Source organism: Sus scrofa, chromosome 10 (assembly GCF_000003025.6).
Source record: "Sus scrofa isolate TJ Tabasco breed Duroc chromosome 10, Sscrofa11.1, whole genome shotgun sequence".
NCBI lineage: Eukaryota > Metazoa > Chordata > Mammalia > Artiodactyla > Suidae > Sus > Sus scrofa.
In genome coordinates, this window is record NC_010452.4 from 9,800,306 (window position 1) to 9,817,616 (window position 17,311).

Below are 17,311 nucleotides of genomic sequence, written 5' to 3' on the forward strand. Positions count from 1 at the left end.
CCCACTGCAAACCGCAGTACAAGAGTCTGCTGCAAGTACGGGCAGAAAGAACGGGAGGAGAAAAGCCACTACATTTTGAGAGCTAGAAAGCAGATGGACAGGTAGTAGCTGATTTTACAGTGCCTAGCAAACGAATTCCCACTAAAGTGATGGCAGGAAAGCTGAGAGGCGATCCCAGGTGCACCGCAAAGCTGCAAAAAGGCTGTTAGGAATGGGTGCCTGTGCCTCTGGAAGTGAGGGTGAAGATGAGGCTAAAGCGGAGAGGCTTGGGAGTTCCTACTGCAGCACAGCAGCTTAAGGGGCCAGTGTTGCCACAGCTGGGGCTTAGGTCGCAGCTGCAGCTTGGATTCAACCCCTGGCCTGGGAACTTCCATGTGTCATGAGTGAGCAAAAAAAAAAAAAAAAAAAAGTCAGCAGGCTTGGTTGAAAGTGTGTTGAGGCAGCAGTTGGGTCCCCAAATCCCTTCCGTCCCACCCCACAACCAGCCACCATCCCTTCCTCCCTGGCAGAGGACCAGAGCCCCGTCACCAAGCCAGAACCAACTTGCAGAGCTGCCCTGCCGAAGGCCAGGAGTCCAGACTTGAGCCAGAATTAACAACTATAAACAGGAGCAAGGGAAAGTGGTGGCTGGTTATGTGGAGAGACTAAGAATGGGTTGTTCTTAAACATTTAGGCATAAATAATGCCATTGGGACTGAGCCTGGGAGCTCCCGCTGTGGCACAATGGGATCAGTGGCATCTTCGGAGCTCTGGGGTGCGGGTTTGATCCCTGGCCTGGCACAGTGGGTTAAGGATGCGGTGTTGCTCCAGCTGGGCTTGAGTCTCAACTACGGCTTGGATCTGATCCCTGGGCTGGGGGCTCCAGATGGTGCAGGGCGATCAAAAATGAAAAAGAAAAAAAAAAAAAAAGACTGAGCCTGGACTACTGGTGGGTCTGTGGCCAAAGACCCAAGAACAGCTTATGCTCACCTTGGTTTGCTGGCAAATGATCCTCAAACCTCACTTTTCACATGAGCAAATCACTCCACCGGAAACTCCTAAAACCAAACTAATGGCCCTAAAGATCAAAAGGGTTCCCTCCCCTTCGCTTTTTTGATTAAGTAAGTTCATTTTGTCTTGTCTTTTTTTTTCAGGGCTGCACCTGCGGCATATGGAGGTCCCCAGGCTAGGGGTCAAATGTGACTTGTAGCCGCCAGCCTACACCACAGCCACAACAACACCAGATGCTTAACGCACTGAGTGAGGCCAGGGATCAAACCTGCATCCTCATGGATACTAGCCAGATTCGTTTCCGCTGAGCCACAATGGGAACTCTCCCCCACCTCCCCCCCAAGATCAACCTCTGAGGCCCCCAAAAGAGGCCAAGAAATTACAGTGAACAAAAAGGGACAAAGGCAGAAGAAAGGCGGGGAGAGTTACACTAAAAGCCATGGGCCAGCCCATACTTCCGAAGTCCAGCACTACCGACGTGTCAGGCGTGCAATCCTGCGCTGTGCAGGGCTGGCTGTGCATTGCAGACGCTTTGTGGCCTCCCTCCACAGCCTTGACCCACTGGGATCACTTTCCCCCAAGTCGTGACACGCAAAATGTCTCCAGACACTGCCAAGGGTCCCCCAAGGGACGAATCGCCTGTGTCTGAGAAGCACCAGGCAGACCCAGCTTGTACTACCGTGGAGGAAGGTCACTGGCGAAACGAGCATTTCTAATAGTCAAAGGTCCCAAGTCCGGATAAGAGCCTCCCTCCGGCAGGAGGAGGACCTGGGCTGGATCCTTGGCGTACCCTGGGGCTTTCCTCCCTCTGGCCAAACCAGTGGCACCGCAGTCTCAGGACACGAAAGTAAGGCCACGTGTGTGCCGGCATCGGCCCAGATTCTAACTGCTCTCAGAGTCTAGTCGGTCATGCTGTACCCTATGGCTCAGCCCGTAAACAAACCTTCCTCGGGGGCCGCCCTCTAACCAGCACACACGTTCATTCTCTGTTAATCTGCTCCATCACAGCTGCTTCCGTAAACTTTGTGACTTACTTCCTGCAAAACAGATGGAACACATTCCTCAAGCGTCTTTGGAAGGGCAATTTTCTACACTGCCCACCTGCAGTGAGGACCTTAACCCAGGACCTTCTGTGCTTCCTGTTCTAGAAACCGCTGCCAAGCAAATCCTTGACTCTATCCTCCCACCCTCTGGTCCTTGATAAACCGATGATGAAAAGCTCATGAAATCTGCTTTGCCAGTTCTATCAAGCTTCTCACACTGCCTCGATGTCCATTACAGCAGGAAGCTGAGCAAAATACCACTTCTTTCCCAAAGCAAAAAAAGTATAATCCCACCAAGAAGCCCTTGCAACGCTGTAAAAAATACTCCTCACTGGCGTTCCCTTGTGGGGCAGTGGGTTAAGGACCTGCTGTAAGCCACAGGTGTGCTCCTGCCCCCAACACACTTACTATTTGTTACAAGATGACTAACTGGTACCTGCTGTACGACGTCTTTTCCCATTTCCCCCAGCCAGGTTACTACCTGTCACGAGGGCAGCTGAAGAGTCAGTAGAGAGGGGAGTTCCCACCATGGCTCAGTGGTTAACGAAGCCGACTAGGAACCATGAGGTTGCGGGTTCAATCCCTGGCCTTGCTCAGTGAGTTAAGGATCTGGTGTTGCCGTGAGCTGTGGTGTAGGTCGCAGACGTGGCTTGGATCCCACGTTGCTGTGGCCCTGGTGTAGGCCAGCAGCTACAGCTCCGATTCGACCCCTAGCCTGGGAACCTCCATATGCCGCGGGAGCGGCCCAAGAAATTGCAAAAAGACCAAAAAAAAAAAGGGTCAGTAGAGAAGAAGACCTTGATTCTGCCTTTGCTTTACTCTGAAAGCCCCTCTGCCTGCCTTTGGATCCTCTCATGCTGTTGACTCATGGGCAGGAAGAATGTTGTGCCTGACCTGGGCGTTGTTACATGGACTCAGCTGCACCCCCTCCAAAATCCATGTGATGAAGCCCTAACCCGCGATGTGACCCGATGTGGGGGTGGGGCGTGTAAGGAGGCCGTGAGGGTTAAAGGAGGCCACGGGGCACTGCCCTCATCATCCCAGAGCTTCCTGCCCTTTAAGCACAGCGGGAAGGCCAGGTGATGACAGCAGGGCGGCAGCCACCGCAGGCCAGGCGAGGAGTCCCCGGGGAAACCACTGTGACGGCCTCTGAGCTTGGGCTCCAGCGACCGGGACTGTGAGAAAAGACCTGCGTGTTGTTCCGGCCCCCAGGTGGGGGTGTTCCACAGCCACAGCAGCTGGCAGGGGACACAGAGGTCAACTCTCTCCAGGAGAAAGACACCTGTCCTTCTCTGCGACAGAAGCCACCCTGAAAGTGCCAGGGCCCAGCAGCGCCACACACGCACGTGTTCCTGGACGTGGCTGGTGGCTGCAGCCGACAACAGCAACTGGAACATGCTTTCTTTGCGAGGCCCTTGCTGCAGCTGACAACCCAGAACAGAGGCCAAAGAGGCCCTCTCGCCCTTAGAGACGCCTCGTCCACACCCTGGGACCATAGCTCTGACGACAGGCACCCTTGACCCTCTTCTGTCCTAAAAATCTGAGCCTCCTCTCAAAGCGCTGAGAGCCGAAAAGCCCCAGGCGGTCATTAGAGTTTTTGCTGGACTCAGAAGCCACCAGTCAGCCTGCAGGTCAGCGTCGGAGGCAGGAGCTGCTGCTCTTCACTCTTTATTTTTATTTTTTTTTGTCTTTTTTAGTGCGGCATATGGAGGTTCCCAGGCTAGGAGTCAAATCGGAGCTGTAGCCTCCAGTCTACACCACAGACACAGCAACACGGGATCCGAGCTGCATCTACAACCTACACCACAGCTCACAGCAACGCCGGAGCCTTAACCCACTGAGTGAGGACAGGGATCGAACCTGCATCCTCATGGTTCCTAGTCAGGTTCATTACCCACTGAGCCACGACGGGAACTGCAGCCCCCCAACAACCAGCACACATGGATCTCTAATGCCAGACTAGCCAGGAATGAAAGCTCATTCACCCCTGCTGGTCACAGTAGCCACCGCCCAATGGCAATCAGTGGAGACGCCTGTCTCTGTTCTGACAGTAACAGCACTGGACACAACCACAAACTGACTTCTCAACATCCCACTTCTTCCTGTCCTGCTCTGTCTGATGTCGACGAGACCTGCCAGGGAGACCTGCAGGGAAGGCCGAGTGTGCGTCTGCTGTCTGTCCGTAACTAGAGACGGGAAGTTCCCTCTCCATCCCGACCAGATGGCCTCACCTGTGACCTTGACTAGAGCGCGCACTTTTGGGTTTCGCGCATCTGCCAAGATTGGCCCTGACCCCGCTCCACCTCCGGAGCCGGCTACGCCTTCAGTTGCTCATAATCACTGACAGTGAAGATACCACCCAAGTCTCTTGGCGCAGCCAAGTGCAGTTTCTAACAGTCCTGCTATAAAATGTTTTTCACAGCAAAACTTCCTAACGATGCCACACCCAGAGAGTTGTGAGGGATGCTGCGGTGCACGGCAGAGGTCACAGCCTCTCCCCCTGGTCACAGTGCCATATTCGCTCTCACCCACCAAGTGGACCCCCCTGGCAAAGATGTCGTCTTGTTTTGAGGACAGGATCCAAATGCAAAGACGCTCTCAAACACAGCAGGATGCCTTTAATACGGGAATAACTTCTAAACATCACTGTCCCGGCCGCTCTGTCATCCAAGCGCTTTCTCCCTCACCATGTGCACGAGGCCATGACAGGGTAAAGGGTTTAAACAGTTAGGAAGGACTGGTAGACCCCAAAGGGCGGTCAACGAGGTCTAACAGGACTATTCCACTCGCTGCATCCGACAAGCCCAAGGTTTGAGCAAATCCATCATGACAAAAATCACAACAAGCTACTTTATTCTGAGGGCCACTGATTAATATTCAGGTTTTGTCCAAATGAAGAAATGCTGCAATTGTAACTTATGTGTTTTCAGAACAAGGAGGAACCCATTTTAGCTTCTAGCGGAAAGAGCCAGGCTAGGTCTTCCCTGGATTTAGCGTATTCTTGCCAATAAAGAGAAGCCGAAACACTTTAGGGTCAGATGGAAAGACGTCTGTCAACACCCACACATCCCGCCTCGGCTGTCGTGGTCCAGGTCACCCAGAATCGCAGGGAGAGTGAACAGCAACGTGAAAGGCCGCAGAAGACACCAACCCGTGACCTTTACCGACATGAGAGGCAACCTATTCCAGAGCAGCCAAGGTGAGCTTTCAAAGCCAGGAATCAGAGTGTGGTTTCTGATCACACGGACAGTAAGCTTCAACCTCACGAAGCCGTCAGCGGGCCTGCCTGCCTCTCCGACCCCAGCGTGCGCAGCAGTGATGTTCTCCTGAGCTGGGTTATACGCAAGGCGCCGTGAGCTTAGGGAAGGTACGCTGTTCAACGAGCCAAAAAGCAGGTCAATGACACACATCAGTAAACTACCCCCCTTAATATTATCTAGGAACCGTAGTGGGTATTTGGAAGGAAAACTAGCCTCACACACAAATCCCCAACTGCATCATTCACGAGTAAAAATCCATTCCAGAAAGAACCAACCAGTACCAGCGGGCTCTTTAAGCGGAGGGCCTCTGGACCCAGACCTCTAAGTACCCTAAGTTGGCCCCACCATTTTATATATTTAATCATCACTGTCCCTCCGGACCTCCTCTGAGATGGCAAATGCACGGGTCCACTTTAAGGGGCAATGTCTGTGAGGCTGATTTCAGAAGACCTCAAACTTACCTGGGAGTGTTTTGTATCACGCTAGTGACTTAACTCTATGATTCTAGAAAACTAAACATACCTGTAAGGAGCTGCCAGCTACGCTTTCCCTATCTGAGAAGCTCTTGGTGCACGTGCCCCCCCTCCCCCGCCCCGAGAGACTTGCCCACACAGAGGCAGAGGGTCTCCAGCCTCTTTAACACTCGCCCCCTGCCCCCTATTCTCGCCACAGCTGGCTGATGTCCTGTGAAGTGACCTGGTGTCATCCACATCCCCCTCCCAAACAGCCTACACCAGAGGGGGAAGCAAGAGACGCGGTACCATCCTCGCGATGAGCTCTGAGGGTGACCCCAGGGGGGCAACGAAGCTAAGACCATCACAAACAGAAGACGGAAGTAAAAGCCACGAAAGAGTCTGAATCAGAGTAAGCAGAAGCCAGTCTGAGTAAAGCGAGACAGGGTACAGCCGGGCCTCCGTGTCGACACAGGAGCAGAGCAGAGAGGAGGAGATAAGCCAGCTCCTTGAGCTGCCCCCAGGCCCCCTTGAGGTCCTCCCAGATGGCCAGTCCCCCGCCTCCCCAGCTTGCCTAGAGCGCTCCAGCCCATTACACGTCTGCCGCTCACCACGCGATGCTCTTTCATTTCTCCCCCGATCTACCCTTTCGTCTTCCCCAACTCAGTAAATGACACAGCATCCAGCCAGGAGCTCAAGCCAAACACCTGGGAGGTTTTTAAAAGGACTTTTTACTATGGATAATTTCAAAGACTGACAAAAATACAGAGAATGGTACTGGTTACTCAGCTTTAGGGAGTGTCAACATCTTCTAATGTTTGATCTGCTCCACACCACGCCCCAGACCAAAAAAGTTCATCCGAGATTCTCCCCCCCCCAGCCTTCACAACCAATTCACAGCAAGGTCTTCTCATTATCTGTCAAAGGTCTCCTGAATCCACGGATGTCTCAACACCTGCTTAACGCAAGCCACGTAATTGCTCCACCAAACCACAGGAACAGCCTCCCTGCTCGCTTCCACTTTGCTCCCTACTCTAATCTGCGCTGGACAGCAGCCGAGAAGAACTGTAACGGTGAGAAATCTGCTCAGTGCGGTTTTCCATTGCAGTTAGAGTAAGCTGCAATTCGCAAAGCCATTCATCTGGCCTGCTGGTTTCTCTAACCGCCTCTTGTAGCAGGTTCAGAGCTGCCAAACACACACTGGCCTTCTGTACGTTCCTTCAAACCCCAGCCCGTCCCGCCGCAGGGCCGGCCGCATGAGCTGTCCCCTGGCCTGCGACCCTCTTCACCAGACCTGCTCCTCGTTGACTCCTTGTTGTTTCTGGACCTCAGCTGAAAGGTCATATCCTCCAAAAAGCCTCCCCAGACACCCAATCTACACAAGTCCCACGATCACAGATACCACACCACCATTCGAATTCTCTGTGTACCTATGACACCATTTGATACTTTTCACCTATCTTTAAAAAAAATTTTTTTTTGGAGTTGCAGCTATGGCACAGTGGGTAAGGATCTGGCGTTGTCTCCGTAGAGGCTTGGGTCGGATCCCTGGCCCGGCGTGGTACAGGTCGCAGCTGCAGCTCGGTTTCAATTCCTCAGCCCAGGAATATCCATATGCTGCAGGTGCAGCCAAAAAAAAAATTTTTTTTTATCCCTCCCCATTAGAGTGTAAGCTGCTGAGCACAGGGATGGTAAGACCTAGCCGGTACACATGTTCACTCTTCTTTCTTAATAAAAAATCCCGCTTTTGTTCAGGTCTCAACTCCTCCCTGTGCAGCCATGGATCTCAGAAGAAGCTGACCCTTTATCCTCCAACTCCAGGAAATGATACGACTGACTGATAAAAAGTCTCATTATCACCTGCTAGTGGCGAGTGCAGAAATGAGTGTCTGGCTCAATTCAAGACAAGAAGATAAGAGGCACGGAAAAGAGTTGAGAAAAGCCCTGGCCTTTTTCTACCTTTGGTCAAGAATGAAGAAACATCTCGCCCCACCACACCTGCAAGAGGAGCAAGTTTAGGATGACATCAGCACTGTACATGCAAAGCAGACACAAGGAAAGAACTTGAGTCCTTGATGACATAGTGGAATTGCCTCATCAGCCTACCTGGGAGTGCATACTAACCCTGGCTCCTTTATGTGAGCTAATGGATGTCCCTGTTACTTAAGCCAGTTGAGGTTAGATCTTCTATTACTCACAGGTAAGCACGCACTACCACATATGGGGACTTGGTCTCCCTTGCCCATGCTATCTTCCCAGCACCTAGACCACGGTGGGCACTTAACACATAAATGCTGAGTGAATGAGTGCGGGAGTCTAAAAGAATAATTTACAAGGAAAAGAACCCTTCCTTAGTTAGCCCACTTAACTATGAAGTCATCAAATCCTTAAGAACAGGCATCTACTTAAGTACACTTAAGTCAGCACAGGTTTGTTCTTGACAAACATTTTAAAATGTTAACCCAACACTGAAATGTCACCACCATCACAAAAGGAAAACACCACTGGTTTTTTTTTTTTTTTTTGAAAGCATGCATGCGTTGACAAAGACTTACAGGTTCTTGGGGTTCTGTTTCTTCCCACGTTCCCCAACCATCGTCTTCCCAGTTTGATTTACCTATTGTGAAAAAGATGAAAAGTGCTTACATGAAACACAGAGCTTAAAATATTTTGAAAACACTTCCCCTAAACATAATAAAACCAACCTCTAATAGATAATATTGTATAAATATAATGCTCACATTAAGAAGGAAAACAATGGTAAACTATACCACATCACCATTTTGCCATGTATGATAATAATAATCAGAAAACACGTGATCTGAATTGTCAAATCTCTGTAATAGTAGAACTGTGCAGGTTATTTGGATCTTAAGATATTGGACATCTAATTTGCAGCAACATGGATGGAACGAGAGATTCTCACACTAAGTGAAGTCAGAAAGAGAAAGACAAATACCATATGATATCACTTATATCTGGAATCTATTATACAGCACAGATGAACCTTCCACAGAAAAGAAACTCATGGACGTGGAGAACGGACTTGTGGTTGCCGAGGGGGAGGGGGAGGGAGCGGGATGGACTGGGAGCTTGGGGTTCATAGATGAAAACTATTGCCTTTGGAATGGATAAGCAATGAGATCCTGCTGTAGAGCACTGGGAACTATGTCTAGTCACTTATGATGGAGCATGATACAGCGAGAAAAAGAATATATACATGTATATCAGAAGGAATAAAACTATCATTTTTAAAGGAACTACTCTGAGACAAACATTTGATACCTGACATGTAGTACCTCAAATTAAATTAAAAAAAAAACAAATAAAAGCTGCTCCAAAATGTGAAAAGAGCAGGCAGTTGCCTAATTTTAAGTTTAGGCCCCAGAACCAGATTACCTAGGTTCGCATCCTGGACCCAGCGCTTCCCGGCTCTGACCTGCAGCAAGTTACTCCATCTCTGTAAGCTTCAGCGCCCTCACCATAAGGTCATGGGAACGACATACCTACAGCGAGTGGGGTGGTTGGGAGCGTGAGATCAGAGAGCCCCTGAAAGCCCTCTGTGCCTGACACACAGTAAGCTCTCAATGCCAGCCACCAGGATTTAGCCAAACACGATAAAACATAAATAAAATACAACTTAAACCACTCAGCTTCAAAATTCTGAGGGAAGGAGTTCCGCTGTGGTGCAATAGGATTGGTGGCATCTCGGGAGCGTGGGGTCACAGGTTCAGTCCCCAGCCCAGCACAGTGGGTTACGGAGCCGGTGTTGCTGCAGTTGGAGCTTGTGACTGCAGCTCGAATCTGATCCCTGGCCCAGGGACTCCATATGGCGACCAAAAATGAAAACAAAACAACAACAAAACAAAAACTCTGGGGGAAGAATCAACTTAGAAGACGGGCTGTCGTCTAGGATGGATGCTGACCACGGGAGGAAGCAAACAGGACTTCCACTTATCCACAGTGTTTTAAAAGTCGCTAACATCAACTATGGATCAGGTGATTTTAAAAAGTCACAGTCTGGTCCTTGGAATCACTGCCCAATTAGCTTTGTGGTAATATTCCCATCTTCGGCACTTAAACACCAAATGACTACTTTCTAATGTGCCAGGCACGCTGCTAGGCATGTATTAAGTCCTAAAACAGTACTAATCATTTGATTAACACTGCACAGCTTATAGAAGGGGTTCCGTGTACACATCAATTAAACCATTTACCAAGGGTTCCGTTAAATACCATGTGCCACACACTGTAGTAGGAACGGAGAAAATGCAAACATCCAAACTCTGTCTCCTTAAAGAACCTGTGATCTAGTGGAGAGGGACAAACATGTTGCCGAGACCAGCTCAGCAGGTTGGGGCTGAAGAACGGGTGCTGTGAAACTTAAGGAAAAAAGTTAACATAAAACAAGACACAGAGACATTTATCTCAAGTAAAGGTGGGAACCAGGGGACTCAAGGTCTCGGGGACCAAGAGCTCCGCCTCAAGAAACCGCCCTGCTTTTACTGTGCGCTTGAGGATGACGTCAAGTGAGGAGGGGGCTGTAGGTGCAGGATAGAGGTTTTTCTAAGTTATTTTAGAAGCCGCAGAGCTGGCTGCTGATTAAGCTTTTATTCTGACCTTTAGGCATTTAACGATCATTAGCATTTGAGGAAGCCTGGCGTCAGCTGTCTCTGCGCAGCATCTAGAGCACCACCCTTGTGCTTCTGCAGAGGACCTGCCCAGGTCTGCACCTTGGTTCTCCTGGCTAATGCATATTCTGCTAACGACCCCTCATAAACCCCTTGGGGCCATGAGCTTCCTCTTTCTCTTATTCTTGAGGACATATCATGCTGTGCAAACGGCCTGCCAATCTGCACAGGTCCTGTGTGCCCACACCAACGCATTCTGTCCTCAGTCAGCTGACCCTACGAATAACTTATGCCTTTAGGTCTTTGTGCTTAAGCTGAAGTCATTCACCAGCACCGTGACTGTTTTTCAAGCAGGAAGATGGAGTTTTCAGCAAAGAGGCTAAGAAAATATTGTAGAAACATGTCTCGCGACACATGTAACTGATTACTATGGGAACTCTGACGAGGCAGTGAGAGCTGAAAAAAATGCAGTGAGTCATCATCTTAAACTAAGTCTTTTAAAAATTAGGTAGGAACTTTTTTATTCTTAGGGCTGCACCCACAACATATGGAAGCTCTTGGGCCAGGGGTCGAATAGGAGCTGCACTGCCAGGTGACACCACAGCCACATTCACGCCGGATCCAGGCCGCATCTGCAGCCTATGCCATAGCTCGCAGTGACGCCAGATCCTTAACCACTGAACAAGGCCGGGGATTGAAACTGTATCCTCATGGACTCTGTGTCGGGTTCTTAACCCGCTGAGCTGCAACGGGAACTCTGCTAGGAACTTTTCAAAGGCAGCGAGGTGAAAAGATGCCTTTCACAGACAGGGGTAATCACATAACAACAGCTACCATGCATTCAGTGTTTCTATAGGTGAAAGTGCTTTAGAGACATCAATCCACATCAGAAGGACAAGGATGGCGTATCATCCCCTTTTTACAGGGGGGGAAAAAAAGAAAAGATTACCTAGTTTACGTAACTTGACCAAGATCACAGAAGATTAAGGGGTGGAATGGGGGTTGAACTCAGGTCTGGGGGGGTTCCAAAGCCTGCGCTCGCAAGTATCTGGCTATGCTTTACTCCTACAGCTTATGAAGAAGGATAAGATCAGGAAACAGCGGGGTCAACCAATAAGACCCAAAACAAGTTATCTATTGTCTTAAAATGGAACTATTCCCTTGACATTAAGACTTGGACTTTTTTTCTGGAAACCTGGAAGACCACAGTTTGTTTTTGGCAATTCTAATTCTGTTAGGCAATCTGTTTATTCTGCTCATGTTTCCAGTGAACCAAAATCAGCTCTGTCTTATTGTGGGCTGATGGCACCTAGGCCCTCCCATTTACACAGGTTCAGAAAACGCACTGGCTCTCCTAAGAGAAAGCAAAGTACCTAGAGAAGCTTATCACTCTAAAGCCCACGTTTCCATGTTAAAACTGTCCTAAAAATAAAGCATTTATCAAATGACCACACTTTCTGAGAGACCATGCAGAATCTAAAGCACTTCATCAAGGTCAGCTAATCACTCCACAAACAATAGCATCTTTTATGTGTGGGGCCGCGCGACAAGTGCTGGAGAGACAAAAGCAAGTAAGCTTTGAAAGGGCTTAGTTGGTGCACATGACTGCTGCTGAACACTGAACAGAAGACAACTCTGAAAAAAGAGTTCTGTCTCATCCATGTTGGTATAAAAAGTACCTGACTCAGTTCACAAATGACGCATAGGCGCAAACAGAAGACAGCAGCAATTCGGATTTCCTGTCCCTGCAGAGACCCAGTTAGCACCTTATGGCACAATTCAAAATACTCCAGGCAGAGACAGACCTTCGGAAATATTTGCTCCTTACAAAACAGCTGTGTTCCTGACGTTTGCCCACGCCTCGATGCCTCTGACTGGGGGGTTCAACTAACAAGAGGGAAAGCGAATTTAGGCAGGCACCTCTCAGGATCACAGGAATACACTTCCCAGAGAGGTCAGTGTGCAGAGGTTAACGGACAGGGAAGCAGAACCGCTACTCAGACAGGTTAAAGGGGTCTTTGAAGGTTGGTCTCGAATCCTAAGTCTATTTATAAAACTGCAATGACATGCACTCCACGTTCTAGTCAACTTAAAAACGGGAAACATTAAAATAAAGGGGGGGAAAAAAAAGGGAAATATCTGCAAACTAGGCAGTGCCCTTGGTGGCTGTGACCACTCAGCGCCACTGATGCAAATTCTGCAGCCTCCTGACTTTTGTTGAAAATCATTTGATGCTGTTTTGCAGGCTGCTGTTTGACAGCTTTGGTCAGCTGTTAAAAAGGGCCAGAATCTCAGCACTTCCCTAAGATGAGTTCTTCTGCCCTCAAACTGTAAACAGGCCAAGCACATTCTTTAAGGAAAAAATTGTCTATATTGAAAAAACAGCTGCTGAGTGTCTGATGAACTTGGTGTTCGTGTACAGAATTGTATTCAGGCAGTCTTTCCTTCTATGAGAGATGGATGTCTTCAATCCGTATCAGTATCGGTGCATTTTATTTTCTCATTTTTTTGTCTTTTTGCCCTTTCTAGGGCCGATCCTGCAGCATATGGAGGTTCCCAGGCTAGGGGTCGAATCGGAGCTACAGCCACCGGCCTACACCACAGCCACAGCAACTTGGGATCCAAGCCACGTCTGCGACCTACACCACAGCTCACGGCAACGCCAGATCCTTAACCCACTGAGAGAGGCCAGGGATCGAACCCGCCACCTCATAGTTCCTAATCGGATTCGTCAACCACTGAGCCACGAAGGGAACTCCTATCGGTGCATTTTAATTGCTTGTTGATCACAGCTGTGTGGATAGCCAAAGGGTTTACATTTGAGAACTGAGAACCATTTAATGTCAATGTGCAGCATTCACTGTAAAACCTGAAGATAAATAAATTTGACATACTCATGAAGAAATGAGACTAATTTACTTTTTATTATCAAATTAGGATTCTCTCTCAGAATAAACAGATCAAAATCTCCCATACGCCAGGGTAATTTGAAAGTACCAACAACCTCTGATGTACCCTAAGAGGCAAGTCGGTTTAACAAAATGTACAGAGCGTATGGACACCAGGGCAGGCAACTTCTTTAGGGTGGTCAGGGTCCACTGTAAAAATTCCAAAGCTGCCGCCCAAATCATCCAATCACAGAGCCACTGGCCTTTAACCAGCTCGCCCAACGAGCCAAGTGGCATTCGTTTGGGTCAAAGGCTAGGCTATAAATTGTACAGTAATTTTAAGCATTTTCCCCCCATTTATTAAATACATAAGTAGCAAATATTCCATCTCCAGAAGCCATTCTCCAAATTTAGACACTGTCGTGAACTGTATCCTTTATTTTGCTCAAGTCCAGTTCAACAACACTGGAAAATTAAGCAAGTGGTATCCACATTCACTGCCTTTATAAAAGCAGAGTTACGCTCTCTTTTGCAGATTCTCCTGTCTAGGCAGCCTTAAAATCTCTGCAAGAAAGAGATTAAAACAATGAATTAGGGATGGCTAAAGTTTCAGGGTTGGCCCTACCCTGAAAATGTGAGGCAAATTGTCCCCAGATCACGCACTGGGCAACGCCAGCTTCAAGGATAAACGTCAATGCTCCCCCAATCTGATCCTCAATTTCCTTTTTCCTTCGTCTGCCCTCCCTCCTCCTTGTTCCTATTCTTTCGCTCAAATTAGACTCTTCACGCTCTGGTGGACAGTCTTCAGTAGCTGCAGCCAATAAAAATATAATGCAAGCCACCCATGCCATTTTAAACTGAGGAGCAGCCGTATTGAAAAAGTAGAAATGGGTGAAATTTAAATAACATATTTTATTTAATATGACATACCTAAAATATTCAATTCAATATGTAACCGTTAAATTGTTCATGAGCTATTTTACATTGTTTTGTTGATCCAAAGTCTTCGAGATCTGACGTGTACATCTCGGTTTGGACCAGCCCCATTTCAGGCGCTCCTGTGCACGTGCGGCCCGCGACTACGGCATCAAACAGCAAAGTCTGAACAACTAACTAGTATGTCTCCAGGGCCAGGCAACCTGGGCTGCATACCCAGCTTCAGCCCTGAAGAGTGCTATGACCTTGAGCGATTCAGCTCATCTCTTGCACCGCAGCGTCCTCTTTAGCAGAATGGAGTTAATAACTGAATGGACCTCGCACTGTTGTTGGTGACACCTGTAAAGCACTAGGGACAGTGCTTGGCACACACACCCTTCATGCTGTTCAAGGATCACCCTCCACACACAGCATCCTCAGTCCTCCTCCTTACCCTTGGCTTCCACCCACCCCATCTTTGTCAAGGAGAATGCGCACCACCCCCCCCATCTGCTCCAAATCCAACCGCACCTTGGGGACTCAAATTCCTTACGGAGTTTTCTTGTGTCCACCAGGGACCTTTCCCTCTTGTGAAACCAGAGCATTTGGTTATATTTTTCTTTCAGAACTTAATTAGAAACTGCCCTGGGTCACTCATTGCATTGTTACCTTGCTTATCACAAAGGCACACCTTGTCAACACCATGAACCACTAAGCCTTGGAGGGCACGGACCACGTATGCTGTGCGTGTGTCAACTCTTACACACACATATATAAGTACCTTCGAGAACACCATGAATACTTAATAAATATGTATATCCCTTTAGGATATAAGGTCTTTGAAAATGACTTTCTTACCCAAACTCTTCCCCATGTAGCCCTATAAGAGCAGCAAGATTTAGTTTAACATTATTAAATACAGTGAACAAATGAGTTACTGATTCTAAACCTTTTGCCTTTCCACAAATATTCAAAATTAAACTTTATGAACTTGATATACAGACTATACACCAGATCAAAACCATCTCTTTAGCATAAGCTTTCTATGTTAAATTTTAAATATATACATTTTATAATTCTCTATTCCATTCCATTTTAACTAGTAAAAAGAAATAATTAAAAAGCAATTCTTAGCTTTAGTTTTGCATAAGAATAGGAAAAACAGAGTATTATTGTTCTAATTCAAGTCTAAGTGGCAGAACTTGATTATGTAAAAAAAGATCCTCTAGAAATGTAGTTCAAAATATCTGGCCTGATGTGGATTCATGGATCTTTTTTTTTTTTTTTAAATTATTATTATTATTATTTTTTTTTTTTTGTCTTTTTGCTATTTCTTGGGCTGCTCCCTCGGCATATGGAGGTTCCCAGGCTAGGGGTCAAATCGGAGCTGTAGCCACTAGTCTACGCCAGAGTCACAGCAACGCGGGATCCGAGCCGTGTCTGCAACCTACACCACAGCTCACGGCAACGCCAGATCGTTAACCCACTAAGCAAGGGCAGGGACCGAACCCGCAACCTCATGGTTCCTAGTCGGATTCGTTAACCACTGCGTCACGACGGGAACTCCGGATTCATGGATCTTTATATTCCATACACACACAAAATGTATATTTCAACATTTCAAAACAACACATGTATCGTAACTTTAAAAATAATTACAAAGGACACTGAGTTCCCAAATAAACACATCATTTTGAAGGCAAAAAAAAAGAAAGAATAAGAATATCCATACCACTCTTGAATTGTGTCTGTGCACTATTATGCAAATATTCCTTTTCCCAATAGTGAATAAAGTAGGTTATACTAAAATCAGCTAAAGATAGCAAATTTATCACCTATAGGAGACAGCTAGGAACAGATCCTGAGAAGGCTTCCTTAGTCTTGTTACTTTAGTGCTATGACTCATCTGCCAGATGCTGCTCCTAAAGCAGTTATTTTACAACAATTTTACATCGGGACCGCAGGAACTATAGGCAAGGTAGTTCAAAGGCTTGTTTTGTTTTGTTTTCCAAAGGCTCATGTTTTAATTGGGATTTCCCACCTCATTTCCTGCACAACCTACTGGAAAAAAAAAATGGCATTTCCAAGTACGAGACATTTCTGTTTAGTTCTGAATTTTAATTTGGGGGGGAGCAGCAAACCTTTCCTGAGGGGTGAGCTTCCTTTAGTCTACTCTTTTCACATTTTTAGCCATTTTCCCTTAAAATTCACAAAAAAATCAAGGATGGCATTGAGGATTCAATTCACGTCATTCAAGAAGTTCGCCAGCTTAGATTATTTTGTTAGCTTACCTCATTTGCTGACATTACCCTTCCCTCTTATTTCGTACCTCCCCTTGCCTTATACTTGCTCTCCACAGAAACAAAGCCCATCTCCAACCAACCAATATGTACAGAAAGAAACAAAAAAGAGCAAGAGTAAGTTGCAAGTCATGGTAACAAAAAAACCAACTGCCTCCTCATTGATTAATACCTTGACTTTTCAATTCTTAACTTCTTTGAATTTAGAGAAGCATTCAAAGGCTTTCCTTAATGGTCTACACGGTGACTCTCCTGGGACCAGGATCCTTAAAACCATCACCCAGGAAGACTATTTTCAAGTGCCCAGAATGATTGGCCACATAAATATAAACCCTTGGTCTTATCCTTACCAAGTTAAATGTTTTTGCCTGAATGAATAAAACCACTGACTTTAAAATATAAAATGTAACCACAACTCCTGCTGGAGAGAATTTTTTTCCTGAGAGATTAGATCATACTAGTATAAAAAAAACTGTTCAGCTCCACACTTGATAAATGATACAGTCATTGAAACCTTCAAACTATAGAGAAAACACTGTAATCCTATCTTCAAAAAAAATTTAGGTGACCTTTTTAGGGATATTTCCAATGAATGAATTTCTCTACCAATAAAAGCTTAAATAAGAAATTCAACTTCGGCTTTCCATAGCTCTATTTACTTCAAAATATACATTATTTTGATTTGCTTCTAAACAGTCTGTCCTCATAAACCAAGTGTTGGTTTTGATTTAACAAGAACCTGAAGCTAGAAAGGGAACTGAATTCTAAAAGTGTGCAATTAATTTGACAGTATTTGCTTTTTCCAATATGAGCATGTCAAGATCAAAAACTG

At 47.0% G+C, this 17,311-nt stretch overlaps 1 protein-coding gene across 8 annotated transcripts in view; it reads right to left on the bottom strand.

The window, feature by feature from the left end:
• Positions 1 to 17,311, bottom strand: part of RAB3GAP2 (RAB3 GTPase activating non-catalytic protein subunit 2) — a 93,565-nt gene that overhangs the window by 65,540 nt on the left and 10,714 nt on the right. For 6 of the 8 annotated variants that reach the window (XR_002336185.1, XR_002336188.1, XR_002336187.1 and 3 more), the window contains exon 2: positions 8,301 to 8,362. The exons of the other annotated variants lie outside the window; for them this stretch is intronic. Coding sequence is in view for 1 of the 6 variants with exons in the window: in XM_003130506.5 (XP_003130554.2) it covers positions 8,301 to 8,362 (62 nt within the window). In the remaining 5 variants the exon portion in view is untranslated. The remainder of the gene's footprint in view (positions 1 to 8,300; positions 8,363 to 17,311) is intronic. 8 annotated transcript variants of the gene reach the window in all.